This window comes from Callithrix jacchus, chromosome 9 (assembly GCF_049354715.1).
Source record: "Callithrix jacchus isolate 240 chromosome 9, calJac240_pri, whole genome shotgun sequence".
NCBI lineage: Eukaryota > Metazoa > Chordata > Mammalia > Primates > Cebidae > Callithrix > Callithrix jacchus.
Window position 1 is genome coordinate 104,674,533 of NC_133510.1, and position 20,763 is coordinate 104,695,295.

The 20,763-nt window shown below is 39.1% G+C and overlaps 1 protein-coding gene and 1 long non-coding RNA gene across 33 annotated transcripts in view; one reads left to right on the forward strand and one right to left on the reverse strand.

Annotated features, from left to right (window-relative positions):
- Positions 1 to 291: 291 nt before the first annotated feature.
- LOC144577656 (uncharacterized) overlaps positions 292 to 20,763 on the reverse strand; it is a 50,942-nt gene continuing 30,470 nt past the window's right edge. The window contains exons 2-4 of one of the 2 annotated variants that reach the window (XR_013522059.1): positions 10,527 to 10,629; positions 8,959 to 9,624; positions 5,320 to 6,916 (exon numbers count right to left, since the gene is read on the reverse strand). This is a non-coding gene — a long non-coding RNA (uncharacterized LOC144577656). Of the gene's footprint in view, positions 4,899 to 5,319; positions 6,917 to 8,958; positions 9,625 to 10,526; positions 10,630 to 20,763 lie in introns of those variants that run through there. The other variant, XR_013522058.1, reaches the window with a different exon arrangement.
- The window catches only part of MYBPC1 (myosin binding protein C1), a 99,563-nt gene continuing 82,954 nt past the window's right edge, over positions 4,155 to 20,763 (forward strand). For all 31 annotated transcript variants that reach the window (XR_013522049.1, XR_013522051.1, XR_013522050.1 and 28 more), the window contains exon 1: positions 4,155 to 4,279. Coding sequence is in view for 24 of the 31 variants with exons in the window: in XM_009004465.5 (XP_009002713.1) it covers positions 4,255 to 4,279 (25 nt within the window). In the remaining 7 variants the exon portion in view is untranslated. The remainder of the gene's footprint in view (positions 4,280 to 20,763) is intronic.

The window sequence follows — 20,763 nt, forward strand, 5'->3', positions numbered from 1 at the left end:
TGACTCTGCCTTCCCAGAGCTCCAAATGTCGACCAAAAGGGGACCCAGTTCCATTTACCCTGCACCAAGAACTGCTGCACCAGCCACAAGAGTTGTGTTGGCGACCCATGGGGCTCCTCTTCTGGGAATCTCCTGATCTGTGAGCAACAAAAATTTGTCTGAAAGTGTGGCGTCCTCTTGTTCTCTGCACTTTCACTGGGAGCTACAATCCTGAGCTGCTAGTAATCAGCCATCTTGGATCTGTCTCCACAAAATAATATTTTATGAGAAATGTATCCTTGAGGCAGAAAATGATTTTTTCCAAACAGTTTATTTATTCATGGTTGAATATTATTTATTGTCAGAAAGCTACAGAGTTAATTATAAATATCAGACAAAATAGATTTTAATTAAAAAACTATTTCAAGAGATGAAAATAACAATATAAAATGGGTCAATAAAAAATGTGTAACAATTATAAACACATATACACCAAACAGCAGTGCCCAAAATGCATGAAGCAAACATTGACAGGATCGAAGGGAGAAATAGACCACTTTACAATAACAGTTAAGGACTTCAACACCCCACTTTCAATAATCTATAAAATATCTAGACAGAAGATCAGTAAGAAAATAGAGAACTTGAACAACATGATAAACCAACTAGACTTAACAGACATATGTAGAATTCTCTACTCAACAGCATCAGAATACATATTCTTCTCAGTGCACATGAACACTCTTCAGGGTAGATGATATGTGAGGTCAGAAAACAAGTTTCAATACATTTCTAAAAATTTCAATCATACATATCTTCTCTGACTACAATGGAATAAAACTAGGAATCAATAACAGAAGAAAAACTAGAAAATTCACAAATATATGGAAATCAAGCCACATGCTTTTAAACAACCAAAACATCAAAGAAGAAATCACCACGAAAATCAGAAAATACTAAGAATTGAATGAAAGCAAAATTATAACATACCAAAAGTAAAAAGCATACTGTTTGGAATGTGGTGAAAACAGTGTGAAGGGGAAAATGTATAGCAATAAACACCTACATTAAAAAAGAATGATCTCAAATTAATAACTGTATACCTTAAGAAACTAGAAAATGAATTCCTGCCTGGAATAGGAATGTAATGGCTAGAGTATTTGCAACTATTTTAGACTGCGAGGTTACCAGGAGGATGGTAGAGCAGGAAGAAGTAGTCTGGTTTCCTAGAGATACTGTGAAGCCACTGCGTAACTCTAAGCCATTTGCTTTTGGACTTGCTTTGTGTGAGGGAGAAATACTTCTATCTTGATTCAACTGCTAGTATTTTGTGGTTTTGTGTTGTATTTAAACAAACCTCATCCTCAATAATACAATAAGGAAAATCCAATAAAGCATTTAGCAAAAGAAAAACCTGTTGACCATCCCCCTGTCTTTCCTGAGAGTACAGTTAAGGCATCTGCAATCTTCTAGATGAATGCATAAGATCTGAAATAGGGGTTATGTATTCCTAAAACAATATAGCCCTAGGAAAATTACGAAAGTCTACTTATCCTAATTTAAAATTTTACGTTAACTACCTGATACACTGTACAATCATTTGTCCTAGAATTTGTCTGTACTTCCAATTCCCATAATAATGTTTTGCCTTTTCATAATTAATTCCTTTATTACCAAAAACTTCCCCAGGTCATAAAATACTTTCTATGTGGATTGCAATATTTCCTGGCATATGTTCATGTCAGTAAGATGATCAGTGTATTAAAAAACCCAGTGGGGTTTCTGCAGAAGCCAGTGATGGCATAGCACCTCTTTTGTGGCATGTGTGAAATCTGCCCTTCACTATAAACATTCTTATGCAACATGACACTCTGCCCTATGTCCATTTCATATGTGGTATTCAGTGTGCTGGGAATGCTGAAAAAACCATTCTCTCTTAGAAATTTCCCAAACAGAATCACAATGTTAAAACTATCAGGAGCCTCCAAGATCATTTTTTTCAGCCCCTCATTTTACACAAAAAGAAACTGAAGCCCAGAAAGTCCACTTGATTTTCTTTAAGCAACTAAGATGGTTAATGATAGATCCAGAAATAGAACCCAAGAGACCGACTTGAGATTCTAGGTTCTTTCATTTGTTTCATCTATTAATTGATATTCCTAGAGCGGACTTAGCAGCAAAGGAACGTCTTTTAAAAGTACAACAACGTGCTCAGTAGTATTATGTGGTTAAGGAGAGGCTTTCTTTATAAAAAGTGTTCATTACCATCTTGACTGGCTTCCTCCCCCTCCCTGCCACATAACTAAACCATGATGCTATTAAGTTCTCAGTCGAGTTTCCACCCTTATATGAAAAGTCAGCTTGGCACAGAATTTGGTAGAGCTAAGTCTGACCAGCTGCACTCTCAGCCACAAGGGAAATTAGACGAGACAGTGTGGCTGCTTCAATACAAATCAATCAAAGTTTTTTGAAAATTATCTTGAAAATACACACCGATAAAGGCATGTGGGTGGTTGTATTTTCACATAAACTCAGGTTAGTCCTAGTGCATGTGAACAAAGAAAGTAAGGTGTTTTCTTCAGGTAGATGACTTGGTAGTTCCTATTTCTCTATAAGTTCCATGAACATTTTGGGAGAAAGTGACTACATCTACTACAGTGTTGCAACATCTTAAGTTAGATTTGGGTGCCCTCTATTTACCATCTGGAATCAAAACAATAGCTACTAGTCTATTTGACTTTCTTTGCCCACATCCCATATATTTTTATTTTTATTTTTTGTAGAGACAGGGTCTTGCTTTGTTGCCCAGGCTGGTCTGAAACTCTTGGCTTCAAGTGATCTTCCCAACTTGGCTTCCCAAAGTGCTGGGATTACAGGCCCAAGCCACCCAGCCTCCATATATATTTTTAAGTGTATAATTCGGTGGTTTTTAATATATTTACAAAGTTGTACAACCATCACCACTAACTCATGCCAGAACATTTTCATCATGACCAAAAGAAACCCCGTATCCACTGGCAGTCACTCCGAATTCTACCTCCCTCAGGCCCCTGGCAAACACTGATATACTTTCTCACCACATGGATTTGCCTATCCTGGACATTTCATATAAGTGGAATTGTACAATGTGTGATATTTATTTTGAGATGCAGTTTCACTCTCAAAATTGTACAATGTGTGATATTTATTTATTTTGAGATGGAGTTGCCCAGACTGGAGTACAATGGCTCAATCTTAGCTCACTGCAACCTCTGCCTCCTGGGTTCAAGTGATTCTCCTGCCCTGCCACCAAGCTCAGCTCATTTTTGTACTTTTTTTTTTTTTAGTAGAGACAAGGTTGCACCACGTTGGCCAGACTGGTCTTGAACTCCTGACCACAGGGGTCCGCCCACCTTGGCCTCCCAAAGTGCTGGATTTACAGGTGCAAGCTTCTGCACCTGGCCATGATCTATTATTTCATAGTCTATGTTTGTACGTCTGACTGACTTCTTTCACTTAGTGTGATGTTCTCGAGCTTCATCCATGTTGTAGAATGCATCACTGCCTCATTATTTTATATGTCCTGTAATTTGGAAAACATGATGTGTTTGGAAAAAAAAGCAAATGCAGAGTATCCCTTAATAGAAATCTTTGCTATTCTTAGAGAAGAACACGAGACAAGTTATTTAACATAGAGATCTGGCTTGAAAAACTAATACTGGCATATCACTAAGAAATAAGAAAAAAAATAAATGCAATAATTAAGGAATGATGAAAATGTAAAGCTAATTGGAACATTAAAATGATTACCTGAATACAGAGACTTTTCTGTCTAATCTTAGTGAAAATTAAGGTATTGGTTGGATTGGCATATTATGATTTTCAATTTGATATTTTTTATCATCCAGCAAATTTTTTGCACTCCTGAGTCAGCACATGCATCTGTCAGAGAGAGAAGAGCAAGACAGAGCACGAGGCCGCAGCTGAATTTAGAAAGTTAGAGGTGTTCTCATCAGCCACATGAGATGGGCAGGAGATTCCTTCCAGTAGGCGAGAGAGCAGAGTGCAGACAACAGATGTGAGAAAGGTCCCCATAGATGTCAAGTTCCTGCATCTTTGTGCTGAAGAAAGGGAGGTGCCATCATGATTGATGTTCAGAGGCAGTATAAAAGCACTGGGTTTCTCCCCAACTGCTTGTCACATCGACCGGCACTGTCTCTCGCCTGCCTGTGGGGTTTCTGTCAACTAGTCGTGGAGGGGAGAAAACTCTTTAAAGAATAACATCTTATTGTGGCCATGCCAGAACCCACTAAGAAAGAGGGTAAGACTTATACAGAAATCTTTTTGTTGTACTCTTTAATAAAGTGTGTTTATTTTGGTATTTATCTTCAAACAAATAACTGATTTCTTAAATAGATGAGAAAATAATAATATCACTATGATTTAAGGAAAAGATCTTTTAGAGTAAACAGATCAGAGGAAAATTACAGAGAAAGTATAATGAATTGAAAAGTTTTATTGGACACGATGGTTTCTAAAGGAATATTGAGTAAAATTATCAACTGATGATAATTCTATCATTCAATTGTAAAGAATCCTTAAAGCATAATTTAAGGATGTTAATTGCTGACAGTAAACAGATTAGATTTTCAATCAAATTTTCTTAGTTTAATCACAAATCTTTTCAGCATGTATTTGCAATTTGCAGAGAGTTGAAGACTTAAAATATTTCCTCAAATGATCAAGATTCCAAAAAAGAATTTGTGACATTATTTCCAGATTTGCTATTTTTTTTAGTGGAAAGATATTTAAAACATACATTCAGATTCTAGGTTCTTTCATTTGTTTCATCTATTAATTGATATTAAAACATATCTGCTCAGTGAAGGTTTTGTTGTTGTTGTTCTTATCAGTGCCTTTGGAAGTTCATTATGAAATTTCTGCATGGAAAGAAAATCAAACACCTGGTAAAAAGGGATATCTCTGAATATCATGAATAGATTGTTTTTTCATGAGTTTTATTATAGAGAATTTCATAATATGTAGCCCTTTAAGAATAGTTAAGCTGAAAGTATAAACATATTCTTCCTTAGAAGAAGAAGTGTTTTCTCTAATAAAGTTTATCCATTCTATAAAAAACAATTAGTATATTAAAACACTAATTGGTAACAGAAGTAAATTGGAATTAGTAATGATGAAAATAAATAATAAAAGTACAAATTAATAGTATGCATACATTGAGTTTTTTAATAATATCTTTTAAAAATATTATTTCATTTATATTAGTCTTCATTAGTGCTTGCTGAAACTTTATTTTTTCCTTCTGCAAATAAAAGAAAACAAGAGCAGGAAACATAAAAATAGTAATAGTTTTCATTTTTTAATTCTTAAAAATGCTTTAACCATTATTTTGAGGAAACTTGAAAAAGAAGTTACATGTTGAACGCAAAGTTGAAATACTAACCAAATTATCAAAAGTCTTTTAAATATATTTTCTTTATATAATTAAGTAACCAGTGTTGACAGGCTCTGGTGATCAGTTTACAGGTTGGCCTTACTTAGTGGCAGAGGGCATTGATGGATGAAGTCTTCCACCCAAAATAACCACACCAAATGCATGCATTAATATGGGAACTTAATCCTGACTGTCAGGCAGGGAGTCCAACCCCTGCTGAAGTATCTTATTTGTAATGCAAATGATTTACATGTGTATTAAGTGTCCTTTTTATCCGCTCTGTCACTTTAACCTCTCCGAAGTGTACCCAGATGAAATGCATTCTACCATGTTTCCAAACTGGAAACACAATATTGTTTTAATTATCCTGAATTTAGTGAATGATTTTGCATTTGTTGTTTTAAAGCCTAATTGAAAATGAGAAGAAAGCTGAAAAACCAATAAATAAGGTGACAGGCTGTAAGAGCCAATAAAACTATTTAAATTATTCTGATTGCTAGAGGTGATGACGTTTACTTTTCATTTGACAACTCAAGTCTGATTCACTGTGCTTTTACAGGGAATGAAATTGTAGAACTGCAAAGAGTAAAACATATCTTTAACTTCGGCCCCCAACCCCCCAATACATATATTTCTTTTCTGAATAAATCAGCAAGGATACCAAAGACTCCATGATCTTCTTTTGCTATAAAAGTACTTTGCTATTCTGTGTAGGAGCTCCTCCACCCAGGAAAGTAATTTTATACCCACAAATTCTTTGGTTAGTTTAAATTTGGATGATGGGGAGTGGGGCAAAAAGAGTTACTGATATATTTAAAATCCATTGAGGAAGTACAGAGATTTTTTGGTTCCCTTACCAGCAGAACTGATTATTAAAGGAACTGTACTTTGAAGAGCTTTCCTTAGTGAAATAATTGCATTTTCATATTGTCTACATCAGAAGAATAAGGAGTAGGGCAAGTCAGGAACTATTCTGGTCCTTTCTTCTCCTCCTGTGATTTCATTTTCACTGGGATTAGTCTGACTGCATATAAGCATCCCTCTAAAAAACAAAACATGGCCTTGAACTAGTTCTTCAGAGTCATTTCAAACTGTCTGCAGAAACCCTCCCAAAGAACAGGCTCCTCCAGCCCATATGGGTCTTCTGAACTCTTCCCACAGCTCAGAAAGCCATGCCCAGGAAGGACATGACCACTTGCTGTGAATCTTGATAGGACACATGGGCTGGTTTGGCCCTCCTAGGATCCAGGAGGATGCCTCAAAAGAGGCTGAGTTTTCAGCACCTAAAGGTACAAAAAATGTCTCACTCAACTATCTCCCAGCCTATCGTTTTCTTCTTGGATCTTAGGAGTTTTCTTCTTGGATCTTGGGAGAGCTGGTTCATCCAAGAAGGAGGAAAAACAGATGTAACTTTGGATCTCGAGGAGGAAGTTCAAGGAAGTCATCATTAGTCAACAGTTCTTGTTTAGACTCTTGGAAATATGCTGGGTGTCTCAGTGACTCCTTTTGGAGAAAGCAAGTAATTTTCTTAAGGAGTAACCACTTATATATTATGCATTCTTTGGAAACTATGTTATCTGTACTGTCAGTTCTAGATAAAAAACTTACCTTATACCACTTTGAATTCTTGCAGAACCTAAGGCCCAGCACACTTAAGTTATTCTGATAAAATTGGGAGGATGTTGTAGGAAGCTTCAGATTTGTGGGGATGTCCCAGGATGTCTTTGATATGTTCATTTTTGTAACAGTTATTAATTGAGTACAAGTAAGTGCCCTTCAGTTAATTGTCCCTGGTTCCTACTGTGTAAAGAAATCAGAAATCACCTTTTTTTTTTCTCCAAGATAGTATCTCACTCTGTGACCCAGGCTGGAGTACAATGGCATAATCTCCACTCACTGCAACCTCCGCCTCCCAGGTTCAAGTGATTCTTTTGCCTCAGCCTCCTGAGTAGCTGGGATTACAGGTGCCCACCACCTTCCCTGGCTACTTTTTGTATTTTTAGCAGATACGGAGTTTTGCCATGTTGGCCAGGCTGGTCTCAAACTGCTGACCTCAGGTGATTTGCTCACCTTGGCCTCCCAAAGTGCTGGGATTACAGGCATAAGCCACTGTGCCTGGCCAAGAAATCACCTTTCACTGGAAATTTCACTTTTCCAGTCAAAAATAAGTTTTATCAACACAAAACTAGACAATCACAACAGCCTTTCTTCTGTGGCAGAATATCTGTTCATTAAAAAAATACCATGAATGGGCCAGGCGTGGTGGCTCATGCCTGTAATCCAAGCACTTTGGAGGCCAAGGCAAGCGGATCACCTGAGGTCAGGAGTTCAAGACCAGCCTGACCAACATGGTGAAACCCCATCTTTAAAAAAAAAAAAATACCATGAATGGCTGTTAAACACATAAATATAATTTTTCTCAGAAATTTACCTCTGGAATATGTAATGATTAAAACCATAAAGCCTAGTTCTTTTACATCCTGGGACAACTGTTAACTGTCAGATTTTTTTTTTGTCACCCAGGCTGGAGTGCAGTAGTACAATCATGGCTCACCAGAAACTCTGCCTTCCAGGCTCAAATGATCCTCCCACCTCAGCCTCCCCAGTAGCTGTGACCACAGATGCATGCCATTATGCCCAGCTAATTTTTATATTTTTAGTAGAGATGGGGGTCTCACTATGTTGCCCAGGCTGGTTTCGAACTCCTGGGCTCAAGAGATCCACTTGCCTCTGCCTTCTAAAGTGTTGAGACTACAGGTGTGAGCCACCGTGCCTGGTCTATTACTGTCAGATTCTATAAAACCCAGAAAAATTCTCCTCTACAACACTGAGTTGAGGCCTTAACATGAATTTCACTTTTTGTTTCTGATTTATCAGACCCTATTATATTTAATGTACTTTACTTGTCCAAAAAGGCAAAAGTTCCTCTTCGGTGCCTGTGTGTCATTCAAAAAAATCTCAGGAGAATCACTGTCATTTTCTCATTTTCCATGCAAGATCCCTTCTTGAAAACTCAAACGTAAGGCCAAACACAGGTTCCTTTATGACCATAATTTTAAGGTGCCATTCTGATAACTTCAGGAATCAAAGGCATGGCTTTGTTGCTACAGATATTCTTTTGCTCTATCAGCATACAACATTCTTATCTATCTTGGTCTACATTTCTGTAGGAATAGATGGGATCATGGTTTAAAAAAAAAAACAGCTTTTTTTTTTTTTGTCGGGGGGCGGTGGTCCATAAGGGTTTTTGACATTTCTGTATCTTTTTTTCCTTGGATCTCTAGAGATTTCATGACATTTTAAAGTTCTGCTGAGCCCAAAACCTACCTGAATGTAGAGCAGCGTTCATCACCTCTTGCCTATTTCTAAGCATTTGTCAGGGCTTAGTCATTCATCAGAAAAGGAGCTCCCTTGACGGGAAACCTCCTTCTCATATTTATTCTTTGACCTTCAGTTTCTACCTGCATGAGAGTGAATGGCCTATTTCAAACATCAAAATAAAATTGTCTTTGGAAGGTCATCTTATATATAAATATCACCCTTACCTCAAATTGGGAAAAAAATGGCCAGGCGCGGTGGCTCATGCCTGTAATCAATCCCAGCACTTTGGGAGGCCGAGGTGGGTGGATCACGTGGTCAAGAGATGGAGACCATCCTGGTCAACATGGTGAAACCCCGTCTCTACTAAAAATACAAAAAATTAGCTGGGCATGGTGGTGCGTGCCTGTAATCCCAGCTACTCAGGAGGCTGAGGCAGGAGAATTGCCTGAACCCAGGAGGTGGAGGTTGTGGTGAGCCGAGATCGTGCCATTGCACTCCAGCCTGGGTAACAAAAGCGAAACTCCGTCTCAAAAAAAAAAAAAAAACTTGGGGGAAAAGTTAATCATTTATGCAGAAAAGTAAGAGAAAGGAATAGGGGAGGAGGAAGGAGATATTTTATCAAGGGCAATTGCTTCCCTTTTGACTTCAAATGGTTCATCGAGGCCAAGTTGAAGATTTGGATGGAAAATAAAGAAGTTGTACGAATGAATGCCATCATATTTTTTTCCTCCTGAAAAAAACTGTCATGCTATGCTGAAGATTCACGGCATATATTTGAGCTCTGTGTTGTAAGAGGGAATACTGTAGGGCAAATGCGTGCTAGAGGGGCTTAATACTTGGCAGAATCCTTCTTTTTCAGTAGCCTGCTTTTATGACTGCTCCGACTGCACCTGTTAGGAAGATAAATAAAGGACTGGCCAATTCTTTCCTCTGAAGCGCCCTAAATATAACGCTTTAAAAAGACTTTGGAAAAACAAGTTGTATCCTTACTTCTCACCCAGCAAATCTAAAGAAATTCCCTCTTGTTCCCAGGCCTTTCAAACAGTGAGGTCAGGGGTCAGGGAGTTTGTGGAATGATAAAGGTGGAAGTTAGGCTCACTAGCTCATCTGGGAACCCAGGAGAGTGGAAAACATGAAGCACTTACAATCCTTTATGCTCTCAACAACTCACTTTATTTTGGCCATGAGACACAGCCTTGAAACATTTTTTTGAGGCTCTGTATACACACACAATTATTTACAGCAATTTCAAAGTATCCCTGAATCAAACATGAATGTTGAAGTTAATTACCCAGGCTGAAGTTGCTTTTAAAAAATGCTTGGACATAAAAGCAAATAAATAAATGGTCTCTTTAAAAACTTGAATAAATATAAAATGATGTTTTTGCAATACTTTTGTAAACAAATACACTCTTCTTTTAAATTTTATATGGTCATGAGAGGAGACTGCTGTGAAATTACTACTATTGTTTTTCCAGCCCAAGGAAGCGTTTTTGTTACTTTTGTTTAAAATTATTGCAATTGTTTCATTTAAAAATTCTTTTTAGGCTGTTTATTGACACACAGAAGAATTTTTGTTATAATTAATAATGACTATTTTTATCTTCACTGCTCCTGAATTAGTCTATGAAAACTATATTAAGAGACACAAAATACTCTTGGTAGCCAATATCTTCTGTGGTAATTCTAAACTTCATCTCTAGACATACTTGAGTGTGTTAGATGATAAAGAATAGGATTAAAGTTCTAGTGATCAAAAATAAGTACGGAAATTTCAATTTCATGTGTGTACCTGAGAGCATGTGGCCACGTCCTCTTTGTTCTTATTCCATGTTAGTGCTTGATGGAAACAGATGTATTTTCTGGAATCCCTGGTTTGTTCAGAGTACTGCATCCTAGGGAAACAGATAAATACACAGAAAGGTAGTAGCTGAATTACAGTGTTCTGAGTTAGGTTAATCATGCAGTAACTATTGTTTATTCAAAAGGGGTTTCCTAATATTTGAGAGCATAGCAATTAAGGAAAATGAAACTGTGAAAAAGAAGAAAGGACTTTGTCACCTAATTTTCTACATGTATGCAAATTATGTCATAACCAGATAAGAAGGGGGCTTGTCCTGCAGTCTTTTCCAAAGACGCCCCCCAAAATCAAAGTGATGATACTGTCTTGTCACAATTCTACTCTGTGTGAATAGGCTCAGTTTTAATTTACAAAAGAGTACATTTGTTTTAGACAGCCCAAAGATAGACCACAGGCCAAATTTCAGGATGTTCCCATTCATGCGACAGAGTATTACAGGCTTTAATGTACAGTTCCAAAATAAACTTTTAGGTCCCATCAGATTGGGGTGTGAACTGATTGATTTGGCAGAGGCAAAGACCAGGATCATTCAATCTCACGCTTATTTCTCTTTCTAAAATGAGTTCACATGAAGCTATCTGTAATCTGACTTTCATTATGCCTTTCAAGTCTAAATCCACTTTGATAAGACTTGCCCTTTTATACACCCTTAGGAATTCTTTTTAGGCCAATTTGGCACATCAGGGCAGCATCTAAAATTACGTTAATAATATGTCAGATGTTAATATGTCAGAAATTAATAATATGTCAGATGTTACATCTTATGATTTTGTTCTATTCATTTTTTACATGTATTTAGCTATTGTCTAAATATAATTCTTTTCTAAAATCGTCCAAATCTTTCTCTGAATAATACCAGATCGCTTTATAAATTACTCAATTACAGTATAAAACTCTTTATAAATTACTTTGCTTGCAACCGGTAATATAATTTGCCTTCCAAAAATTTTCATGAATGTTGGAAGAGAATGCTCTACTTATAACTAAAAATTTGTCCATTTGTGCAATTCTACATTTTGTCATGTTTAGAGTTAGATGCCTTTAGAGTTGTTATGCAGGTAGTATGTATCTTGGCTTTTTCTTTATGCAGCTTAAATTATACTCATTATTAAACATGGTGAGATAAACAAATTATACTATTCATAGAACATTCTAGACAGCTCAAATTCCATCTGCACCATAAACTGAGTTACTTACACTTTTTATGCCTCTATTTTCTCATTTGTATGTAAATAAAACAATATCAACTCATTGGATCTCAGTAAGAATTAACTGAAATAAATCAGGTAAAGTGCTTATTTTATCTTATTTTTTATTTGAGTCAGAGTCTCACTCTGTCGCCCAATCCAGACTGCAGTGGTGTGATCTCAGCTCACTGCAACCTCTGCCTCCTGGGTTCAAACAATTCTCCTACCTCAGCCTCCTGAGTAGCTGGGTTACAGGTGCCCGCCACCACACCTGGCTAATTTTTTTTTTTTTTTTTTTTTTAGTAGAGATGGGGTTTCACCATGTTGGCCAGGCTGGTCTCGAACTCCTGACCTCAAGTGATCTGCCTGCCTTGGCCTCCCAAAGGGCTGGGATTATAGGCATGAGCCACCACACCTGGACATGTAAAATGCTTAGAACAGGGCCTAACATTTGGAAAGATCTCAAGCATTTTCCCCCTAAAGCAGTAAACACAGAAATCTTGTCTGGCATAAGGTATTAAATGCCTCATATTTCAGATAAACTTTGATGACATTTCCCTCAATATAAGGGATGTAACAACCACTGCTCACCTCCTCACCTAGTGTAATATTAATAATACATGCCAAGAAAACTGCTATGATAGTCAGAACCATCATTGCTACTACCGTATTTCCTTCTTTTACCTGTAGTGAAACATCTTCACCTTCACCCATAGAAGCTCAGATCAAATAAAAGGTCTATACTCCATGATGTCTGTTGTATTCTTATCGAAATAAGCCCTGTCCAATTTGGGCGTCTCTAGTTGTCAGCATAAGGTGATAATGGTTGGGTTGTTTCTTCACTGTTCCATTGCGGGGGCACGGCCTCTCCCCTTAAAGAGTTACCTTACACAGTTAACAATAACTGTATCTGTCACCAAGGGTTATAAGGCTTAAATCTGTGGGGCATTAAGATTTCTCTCCCTATCAGGGGTGTTCTTTGGTGGGTAGTGTCTTCCTCAGCCTGTGATTTTCCTGAGATAACCACATAAAGAACTCTCCATGACCACATATGGATGTGGTGGGTGATTGATTGAGTGCCACTGTGTTTACTGTGGTGGAATTTTATTTTTATGACCCCACCTGGCATCAGGACTCTTCTTCTTCTATTTTTAAAAAGTCACCCAGGCTCGGCGCGGTGGCTCACGCCTTTGATCCTAGCACTTTGGGAGGCAGAGGCAGGTGGATTGCCTGAGCTCTGGAGTTCAAGACCAGCCTGGGCAACACAGTGAGACCCCGTCTCTACTAAAATACAAAAAAATTAGCCAGGCATGGTGGCAGGTGCCTGTAGTCCCAGCTACTCGGGAGGCTGAGGCAGGAGAACTGCTTGAACCCAGGAGGTGGAGGTTGCAGTGAGCTGAGATCGTGCCACTGCACTCCAACCTAGGTGACACAGTAAGTCTCCGTCTCAAAAAAAAAAAAAAAAGTCACCCAATGTGAGGCGTGAGGCTTGGAGCAAGGCCTTTAAGAGATTTATCTTATAACCTGATAGCCACATAAATAAGTGATACATGGTCAGGTACAGTGGCTCATGCCTGTAATCCCAGCATTTTGGGAGGCCAAGACCAGAGACTTGCTTGAGCCCAGGAGTCCGAGACCAGCCTGAGCAACATGGTGAAACCTTGTCTCTACAAAAAATACAAAAATTATCCGGGTGTGGTGGTGCACACCTGTAGTCCCAGCTACTTGGGAGGCTGAGGCAGGAGGATCGCTTGAGCCCAGAGGATTGCTTGAGCCCAGAAGGTCAAGGCTCCAGTGAGCCATGATCATGCCACTGCACTCCTGCCTGAGTGACACAGCAAGACTCTGTCTCAAAATAAGTGATGCAAGATCCCCAGAAAAGGCACAGTAAAATAGGAAATTGTTAACAATTCAGATCACTTTGCAATAATTTCCTTTTGACCTATACTAAAATTTTAAACTCCTTCAATTTGAATAAAGCTTCCCCTGCAAAACATACCCTCATCTATGCCACTCCAACCCCATGTGATTCTTTAAAACATGATGAGTAATGAGGAAGTCAAGTCCTCGCATCTTAGCAATTTTCCCCAGCCCCATGTTAACAATGAGAAGCTATTTGTTGCTATGTAGTAAGGACCATATTTTAATCCTCATCCTGTGTGAAATGACGTCCTGAGTTGAAACCTGCATAATTAGAAGGACAAAAGAATGACTTGACTAGGGGAGGGGAAGAAAAAAGCCCTGTAGTTTCAGGGAAATTCCAAAAGTTGAACCAATGAGTCATTGAAAATTTACATAACCAATGTACAATTAGACTTTACCTATTCAGAACCTTAGAGTATAGTATAGTCTTCGGCAACATTTGACCACAGTAAATAAATACAGATTAAATTGATTGAATCATTCTGAATAGCTGGATTCTCTGCACAGCTAAAGGTTAATTTTGTTATATAACCTCAGAACCTTATTTTTTTCAACCAGTTTGAATAGAAACATTCTTAAAATGTAATACATTCTTCCTTGCTTTAAAAAAATAACAGTGGATATAGTTTGTCTTAAATTATAGATATCAGTTATTAGTAGCATGTGACACCCTGAGAGCCCAAATTGTTTGCTTCTTTGTTAAATGGGCTCATATTGCTTTGTATTTTGAATTTCTGTCCAATTTTTCGTAGCTTTCCTACTTTATCCCTCACTACAAGTGTGCTGTCTTCTTTAGTACTCTTGTCCGTCAGCATATGAAGTTGCTCCCCTCACTCCCCTTTGACTTTTGCTATAGAATCCATTCCACGTAGTTAATCTGGCTGAGTAGCGTTTAGCACCATCTAAGGCACAACATTTAAGAAGGCACTCACTTTCTGGGTCATGAAAATGCAGGGTCAGCACCTTAAGTGAGTGCCTCCTTAAATTTTGCTCCTCAGGCACCCTGCTTCCTTTCCCAAGTCCCAGGTCCTGGGCTTATGGAGGAGGTAGGCCTTCTTCCAGGAGGAAAACACAGAAACTCTTAGTGCATGGAAGTAGGAGCTTGAGATAAATGCATTTAACTCTTCAAATGCCCTTTGATTTGGGTGGTCAGAAGCTGTTAGGTAAGTTGCTAGATAGCTGAATTCTATATCGGGGGAGGTGTTACTAGACACTATTGCCCTTTTGTCTCTATTATGGTGCACTTAGGAAAATAAGTTATTGCCCTCAAAATTAATACATGGTTTTTATTTTGACTGACTCATTTGTTTTATCAAAGCTGCAGATGTATATGATGTATATGACATGAGTGTGTTTTAAAAATAACGTGCACAAAATCTTTTTCCAAAGAGATTTGCAATAAATTCAAAACCAGTAGTTCAAAACTTTCAGTCTCAGATCCATTTTCACCCTTAATTATTGAATGAACTAAAGAGCATTTGTTTATGTGCCTAGTGTATTATACACACTAATTTTAATTTTTAATACAGTACATATTATATTAGTGTGTCATAATATTTCCCTCAACATAAGGGATATGTTTTGCTTTTTTAAGAAGTAAATATTATATTAGTGTGTCATATAATATTTACTGTATTTCAAGTTAAAATTGGCCAGGTGCAGTGGCTCACACCTGTAATCCCAGCACTCAGGGAGGCTGAGGCAGGTGTATCACCTGAGGTCAGGAGTTCGAGACCAGCCTGGCCAACATGGTGAAAACCTGTCTCTACTAAAAATACAAAAAATTAGTAAGGCATGGTGGTGGATGCCTGTAATTCCAACTACTTAGGGAGCTGAGGCAGGAGAATCTCTTGAACCTGGGAAGCAGAGGTTGCAGTAAGCCAAGATTACACCATTGCACTCCAGCCTGGGCAACAAGAACAAAACTCCATTAAAAAAAATTAAAATTGATAATGTTTAAAACACAAGAACACAACCAGGCATGGTGGCTTATGCCTGTGATCCACGCACTTTGAAAGGCTGAGATGGGCCAATCACTTGAGCCCAGGAGTTCAAGACAAGCCTGGGCAACATGGCGAAATCTCATCTCCACTAAAAATACAAAAATTAGTCGGACACGGTGCATTCCTGTAGACCCCGCTACTCAGGAGGCTGACCTGGGAGGATCCTCTGAGCCTCCGGAGATTGAGGCAGCAGTGAGCCAAGATCACACCAATGGCACTCCAGCCTGGGTGACAGAATGAAATCCTTTTTCTCAAAAAAGAAACACACACACACACACACACACACACAAGAATACACAAACAATTCTATTAGCTGTCAAAACATTGATATCATTACACATTATGTACTCTCTGGAAAACTGAACTATTTGTTAGAGAATATGAGTGAAAAGGCAAATAATGTCTTAGCATTACTATTATGAAAATCATTTTGACCTGGTAGACTCCCTACCTAGGGATCTCCTGAAGATCCCAGACCATACTTGGAGAACCACTATTATAAATCAATTTAGAATTACTTTCGTGTATGTGTGTAGAGAAAGGGTCTGACTACATTGCCCAGTCTGGTCGTGAACTCCTCCTGAGATCTCCACCCACCCCAGGTGGGATTACAGGCGTGAGCCACCATGCCCAGCCTACCTCTTTAAAAAGTCTGTAATTCTCTTAAATCCCAAAGTATAAAATATCCAGACCTATAATGCCTATATTTGCTGATTTGGGGGGTACACTTTTTGAGATGGGTCTCTCTCTGTCACTCAGGCTGGAGTGCAGTGGTGCAATCTTGGCTCACTGCAACCTTTGCCTACCCAGCACAAACAATTCTCCCACCTCAGCCTCCAAAGTAGCTGGAACCACAGGCACGCATCACCATGCCCAACTAATTGTTTGTATTTTTGGAAGAAACACAGTTTTGCCATGTTGCCCAGGCTGGTTGTGATCAGATCCAGTGATGTGATCTGCCCCTCAAAGTGCTGAGATTACAGGCAAGAGCCACCACACCTGGCCATGGGGTACACTTACGATTAACAGAATCAAACATCTCTAAGCATTATGAATGTCTCCGTGACAGAAATATTTTATGCTATGGCAGTTTCCACTGTGCTCATGTCTGGGCATATGAGATGCAAGCTGGAATATGCATATAGTGTCAGATCCCACCACCAAGAGGGGAGACACCTGACAGTGTTTATTACATATTTAATATAAAAAGAAAGATAATTTGCTATACCACCAAAAGTGACAGTACAGGAGTTGGCCAGGTGGAAACTTCCTTATTCATCATGGTGTTTAAAAAACATAAAGCCTTCACATGTTTCATTTCAGAGTTAGGATTTTACTTTGATAATAAGATATAATAATTAAGAATAGCATACAATTTTCTCCTATGCCTCAAATTTCCAAAGCATGGTTTTTGAATATTTTTATTTTTAAAAAATTTCCTCCAAGAAAGTGATGGAAAGCTATAAAAACAGATGTAGAATCATAACATTTAATGATAACTGTTATTGTGTGTTCTTTTTTATACCTATGTAATATATTCATGTGATATAATCATGCTCTCCATGCTATAAAAAAGCGAAATTAAACTGTACATAAGGGCCCATAAGACAGTTTAAGAAAGTCAAATAATGTAATATTTGAGACAGCCCACAGGAAGGAGAGAACTAGATGGTTTATTTATTTATTTTTTAGTGTAGACATGCAGACATATAAAGAGAGACAGGTTCAAGAATTTTAAGACGTAAGATTTCTTTTTCCCCTTTAAGTTACTGATCATAAAACCCTTGATCACTGAAAACAGAAATGGACTCCACTGAGAGGGCCAGACCATTTATGGAGTCACTGGGTTCCTAGTGTTTCCGCAGCAGCACAAAGGCCACATAATGGGGCTATTTCATAGCTGCCACCAGCGCCCGTCAATTAGAAAGCCCTGGCACAGGCTGTGCAGGCATGCCATTGGTGGCATACCTGTGCTTTTTACAGTAGGTGACCATAGGAAAAATCCACCATAAATAGATCCACCCCTTTGAAAGCATTTCAGTGCTGCAGAGGGAGAGAAAGTCTATATCTGTTAACTAGAAAGGATCAAAGAACAGCCGCCCTTGTCTAGGAAAGAAGGGGCTAGCCTCAGTTGTTGGTTCACGATCTAGTTCATTTTTAGGTTGTCCATTAAAATATTTTCTTGGGCCTATTTTTTTTCAAAAAGTATTCTTGCTTTTTCTTTTTATTAAAAAAATTTCAAAACATGCTTCTTTAGTCCACCCTGTTGGCATGCTTGCTAATGAAGATGCCGTGTGGAAGGACAGAGAGAGAGCAAAAAACCAACAGTATTTACGTAGCAGGAACATTCCACAGAACTTTGTCCTTTGGTTTTTCAATAAGCAGAAGCACAGCAGGACCTCACCTCAATAAATATGTTTGCTCGTTTTAAGATTTAGAGAGTTTATCAAAGGTAGGTGCCTCCTGACCATTGCGACACAGCTAACCTAGTTGACAACAGTTGGCGCGATTGTTATACGCTAAGAAACTGGCACGGCAGGTTCCTCAACACAAATTTGCTTTGCTGTTTTTGGGAGCCCCGATTTTAAAAGAGGGGATTCCTTAGAAAGGCGAGGGGTGTAATATTCCCGAGAGCCAAAACTCTAGCCCTAATTGCTCTCCTGCCCTTGTTAAGAAATGGAAGACATGTGTTGACAGTAAGAAGAAGTCTAAATGATGGAGTTTGGGTGAATGCCTCTGGAGCCTTAGCCAGCGGGAGGGAAACCAACGAAAGACATAGTGTTCCCTGTGGGTAACACAGACCAAGAAAGCTGTCCACAGAGTGCCAGGGGATGGTTATGGATTTCTTGGCAGGAAGGAGAAGGGGCTTTTGTGCAGGGAGGAACAGCCTGCCAGTCAACTATATTTATGGAGCACCTGCTGTGTGGAATCTGAAAAGGAGAAGGAGAAGGGCCTTGTCCTCAAGAAGCTTGTGATCAAAGGGAGAAGAAAAGTCCCCATCTACTGTAAACCCTTTAGCATTCCCACTCACATTTGAAAAGGGAGAGGAACTGGTGATATTTAGGGGGTGTGCTGAGCCTTGTTACTGAAGTGGGGTGTAGACCAGCAGTATCACCTGAGAGCCTTTTAGAAATCTTATTTTTAAAATTAAAAAAAAAAAATTCTGGAGAGTGGGCCTTGCTCTGTCACCCTGGCTAGAGTACAGTGGCACAATCTTGGCTTACTGCAGCCTCCACCTCATGGGCTCAAGTGATCCTCCCACCTCAGCCTCCCAAGTCGCTGGGACTACAGGGAAGCACCAGCTATTTAAAAATTTTTTTGTGTAAAGATGGGATTTCATTATGTTGCCCAGGTAGGTCTCAAACACCTGGAATCAAGCAATCCTCCCAGCTTGACTTCCCAAGCTACTATGCAGCCTGGAAATGCAGAATCATGAACCTTTCTACTGCAGACCCCAAGAGTCAGAATCTGCAGTTTGATCGGATCCCAAAGTAATTAATATACATACTTCAGTTTGAGACATTCTAAAGGATTTCTGGAAGTAGTGAGTCTTGAATGTTTTTTTTTTTTTTTTTTTTTGAGACGGAGTTTCACGCTTGTTACCCAGGCTGGAGTGCAATGGCGCCATCCCGGCTCACCGCAACCTCTGCCTCCCGGGTTCAGGCAATTCTCCTGCCTCAGCCTCCTGAGTAGCTGGGATTACAGGCACGCGCCACCATGCCCAGCTAATTTTTTGTATTTTTAGTAGAGACAGGGTTTCACCTCATTGACCAGGATGGTCTCGATCTCTTGACCTCGTGATCCACCTGCCTCGGCCTCCCAACGTGCTGGGATTACAGGCGTGAGCCACCGTGCCTGGCTGTCTTGAATGTTTTAAGAGAGCAGATTGACTTGGTTCAGTGGCTCAATTGATACTAAAGGGAAATTCAGTTACCTGTGAGTTTCTTAAACACTGGTATCTTATCGCATTGTAACCACTTTTATAACCCCTTTGACCTTGTTAAATTTATAATGGGAGTTCAAGGTGGCAAGGGTGCTCCTGCCGATGGTCCCTATTCAGTGAGGTACTGTGGAAATTACTGTTAATGAATGAATGTTATAGAGGCAGCCAATGAATTTTAGGAACACGTAAATGATTTTTAGAGAAGTGGGCAAAGCTGGGCATGACAGAACCTGTCAGAGACAAACATATGAGTTAGAGTGAAAGAGATGTATGAGCAGTTCCTTCCAGGTAAATGGGGACACCCTGGGGGCTCTGAGATTTACCTGCAATACTTCAATTTCCATTTAAGTCATGCGCTGCTTGGCCTTTACCACTCCTTGGTTTCCCAGTTTCCAGGTTTAATACAACTGGAATTCTCTGTTTCAAATGCTCTGAAAAGGACTGAGGTTCTATTTTCTATTATCATTTCTGTGTCATCATGATTGATTGATTGAATTGTGGATTGATCTACTTATCTGCAGTGTACAAAGTACACTCCTTTACAGTAGGGGTATGAGAGACCCATCTCTTCTGTCCAGTCCCCAGATGTTTCATCAGTCCCCACCCCAAATGCAAACATGTTTTAACACATGCAGCTCACAGACCTAGAAATAAGACGTATCCTTAGCAGGCAGTATGTAGAGGAAGACATAAGTGTCTTTTTCATAGGTGTGTCAGAGTAAAAATGATGATCATAATGATAAAAACCACAAAAAGATAAAGCCTATGTGACAGTTGCCATGTTCTGTAACCTGTTAATGCATTCATTCCTGCCAATGACCCCTGAATTAGACTGTGCCATTATTTCCATTTCATACTTAAGGAAATTGATGTGCACCCCACTCCTACAAATAGGGAGGGCAACATCCATATGAGGTTATGTGGCCTTGAGATTAAGACCAATCAATTCAGAGGGGGAAATGGTGTACTTGCTCTGAGAAGTCAATCAGCCCTCTTCTGCCTTGGTCAACATAAGTAGCAGGGAAAGGAAGTGTGGGCCCAGGCTGCAGAGCCCAGGCTCTGAGTCAAGCAGAGCTCAAGGCTCTGAGCCTGGAGTAGAGCCTGGCTCCACA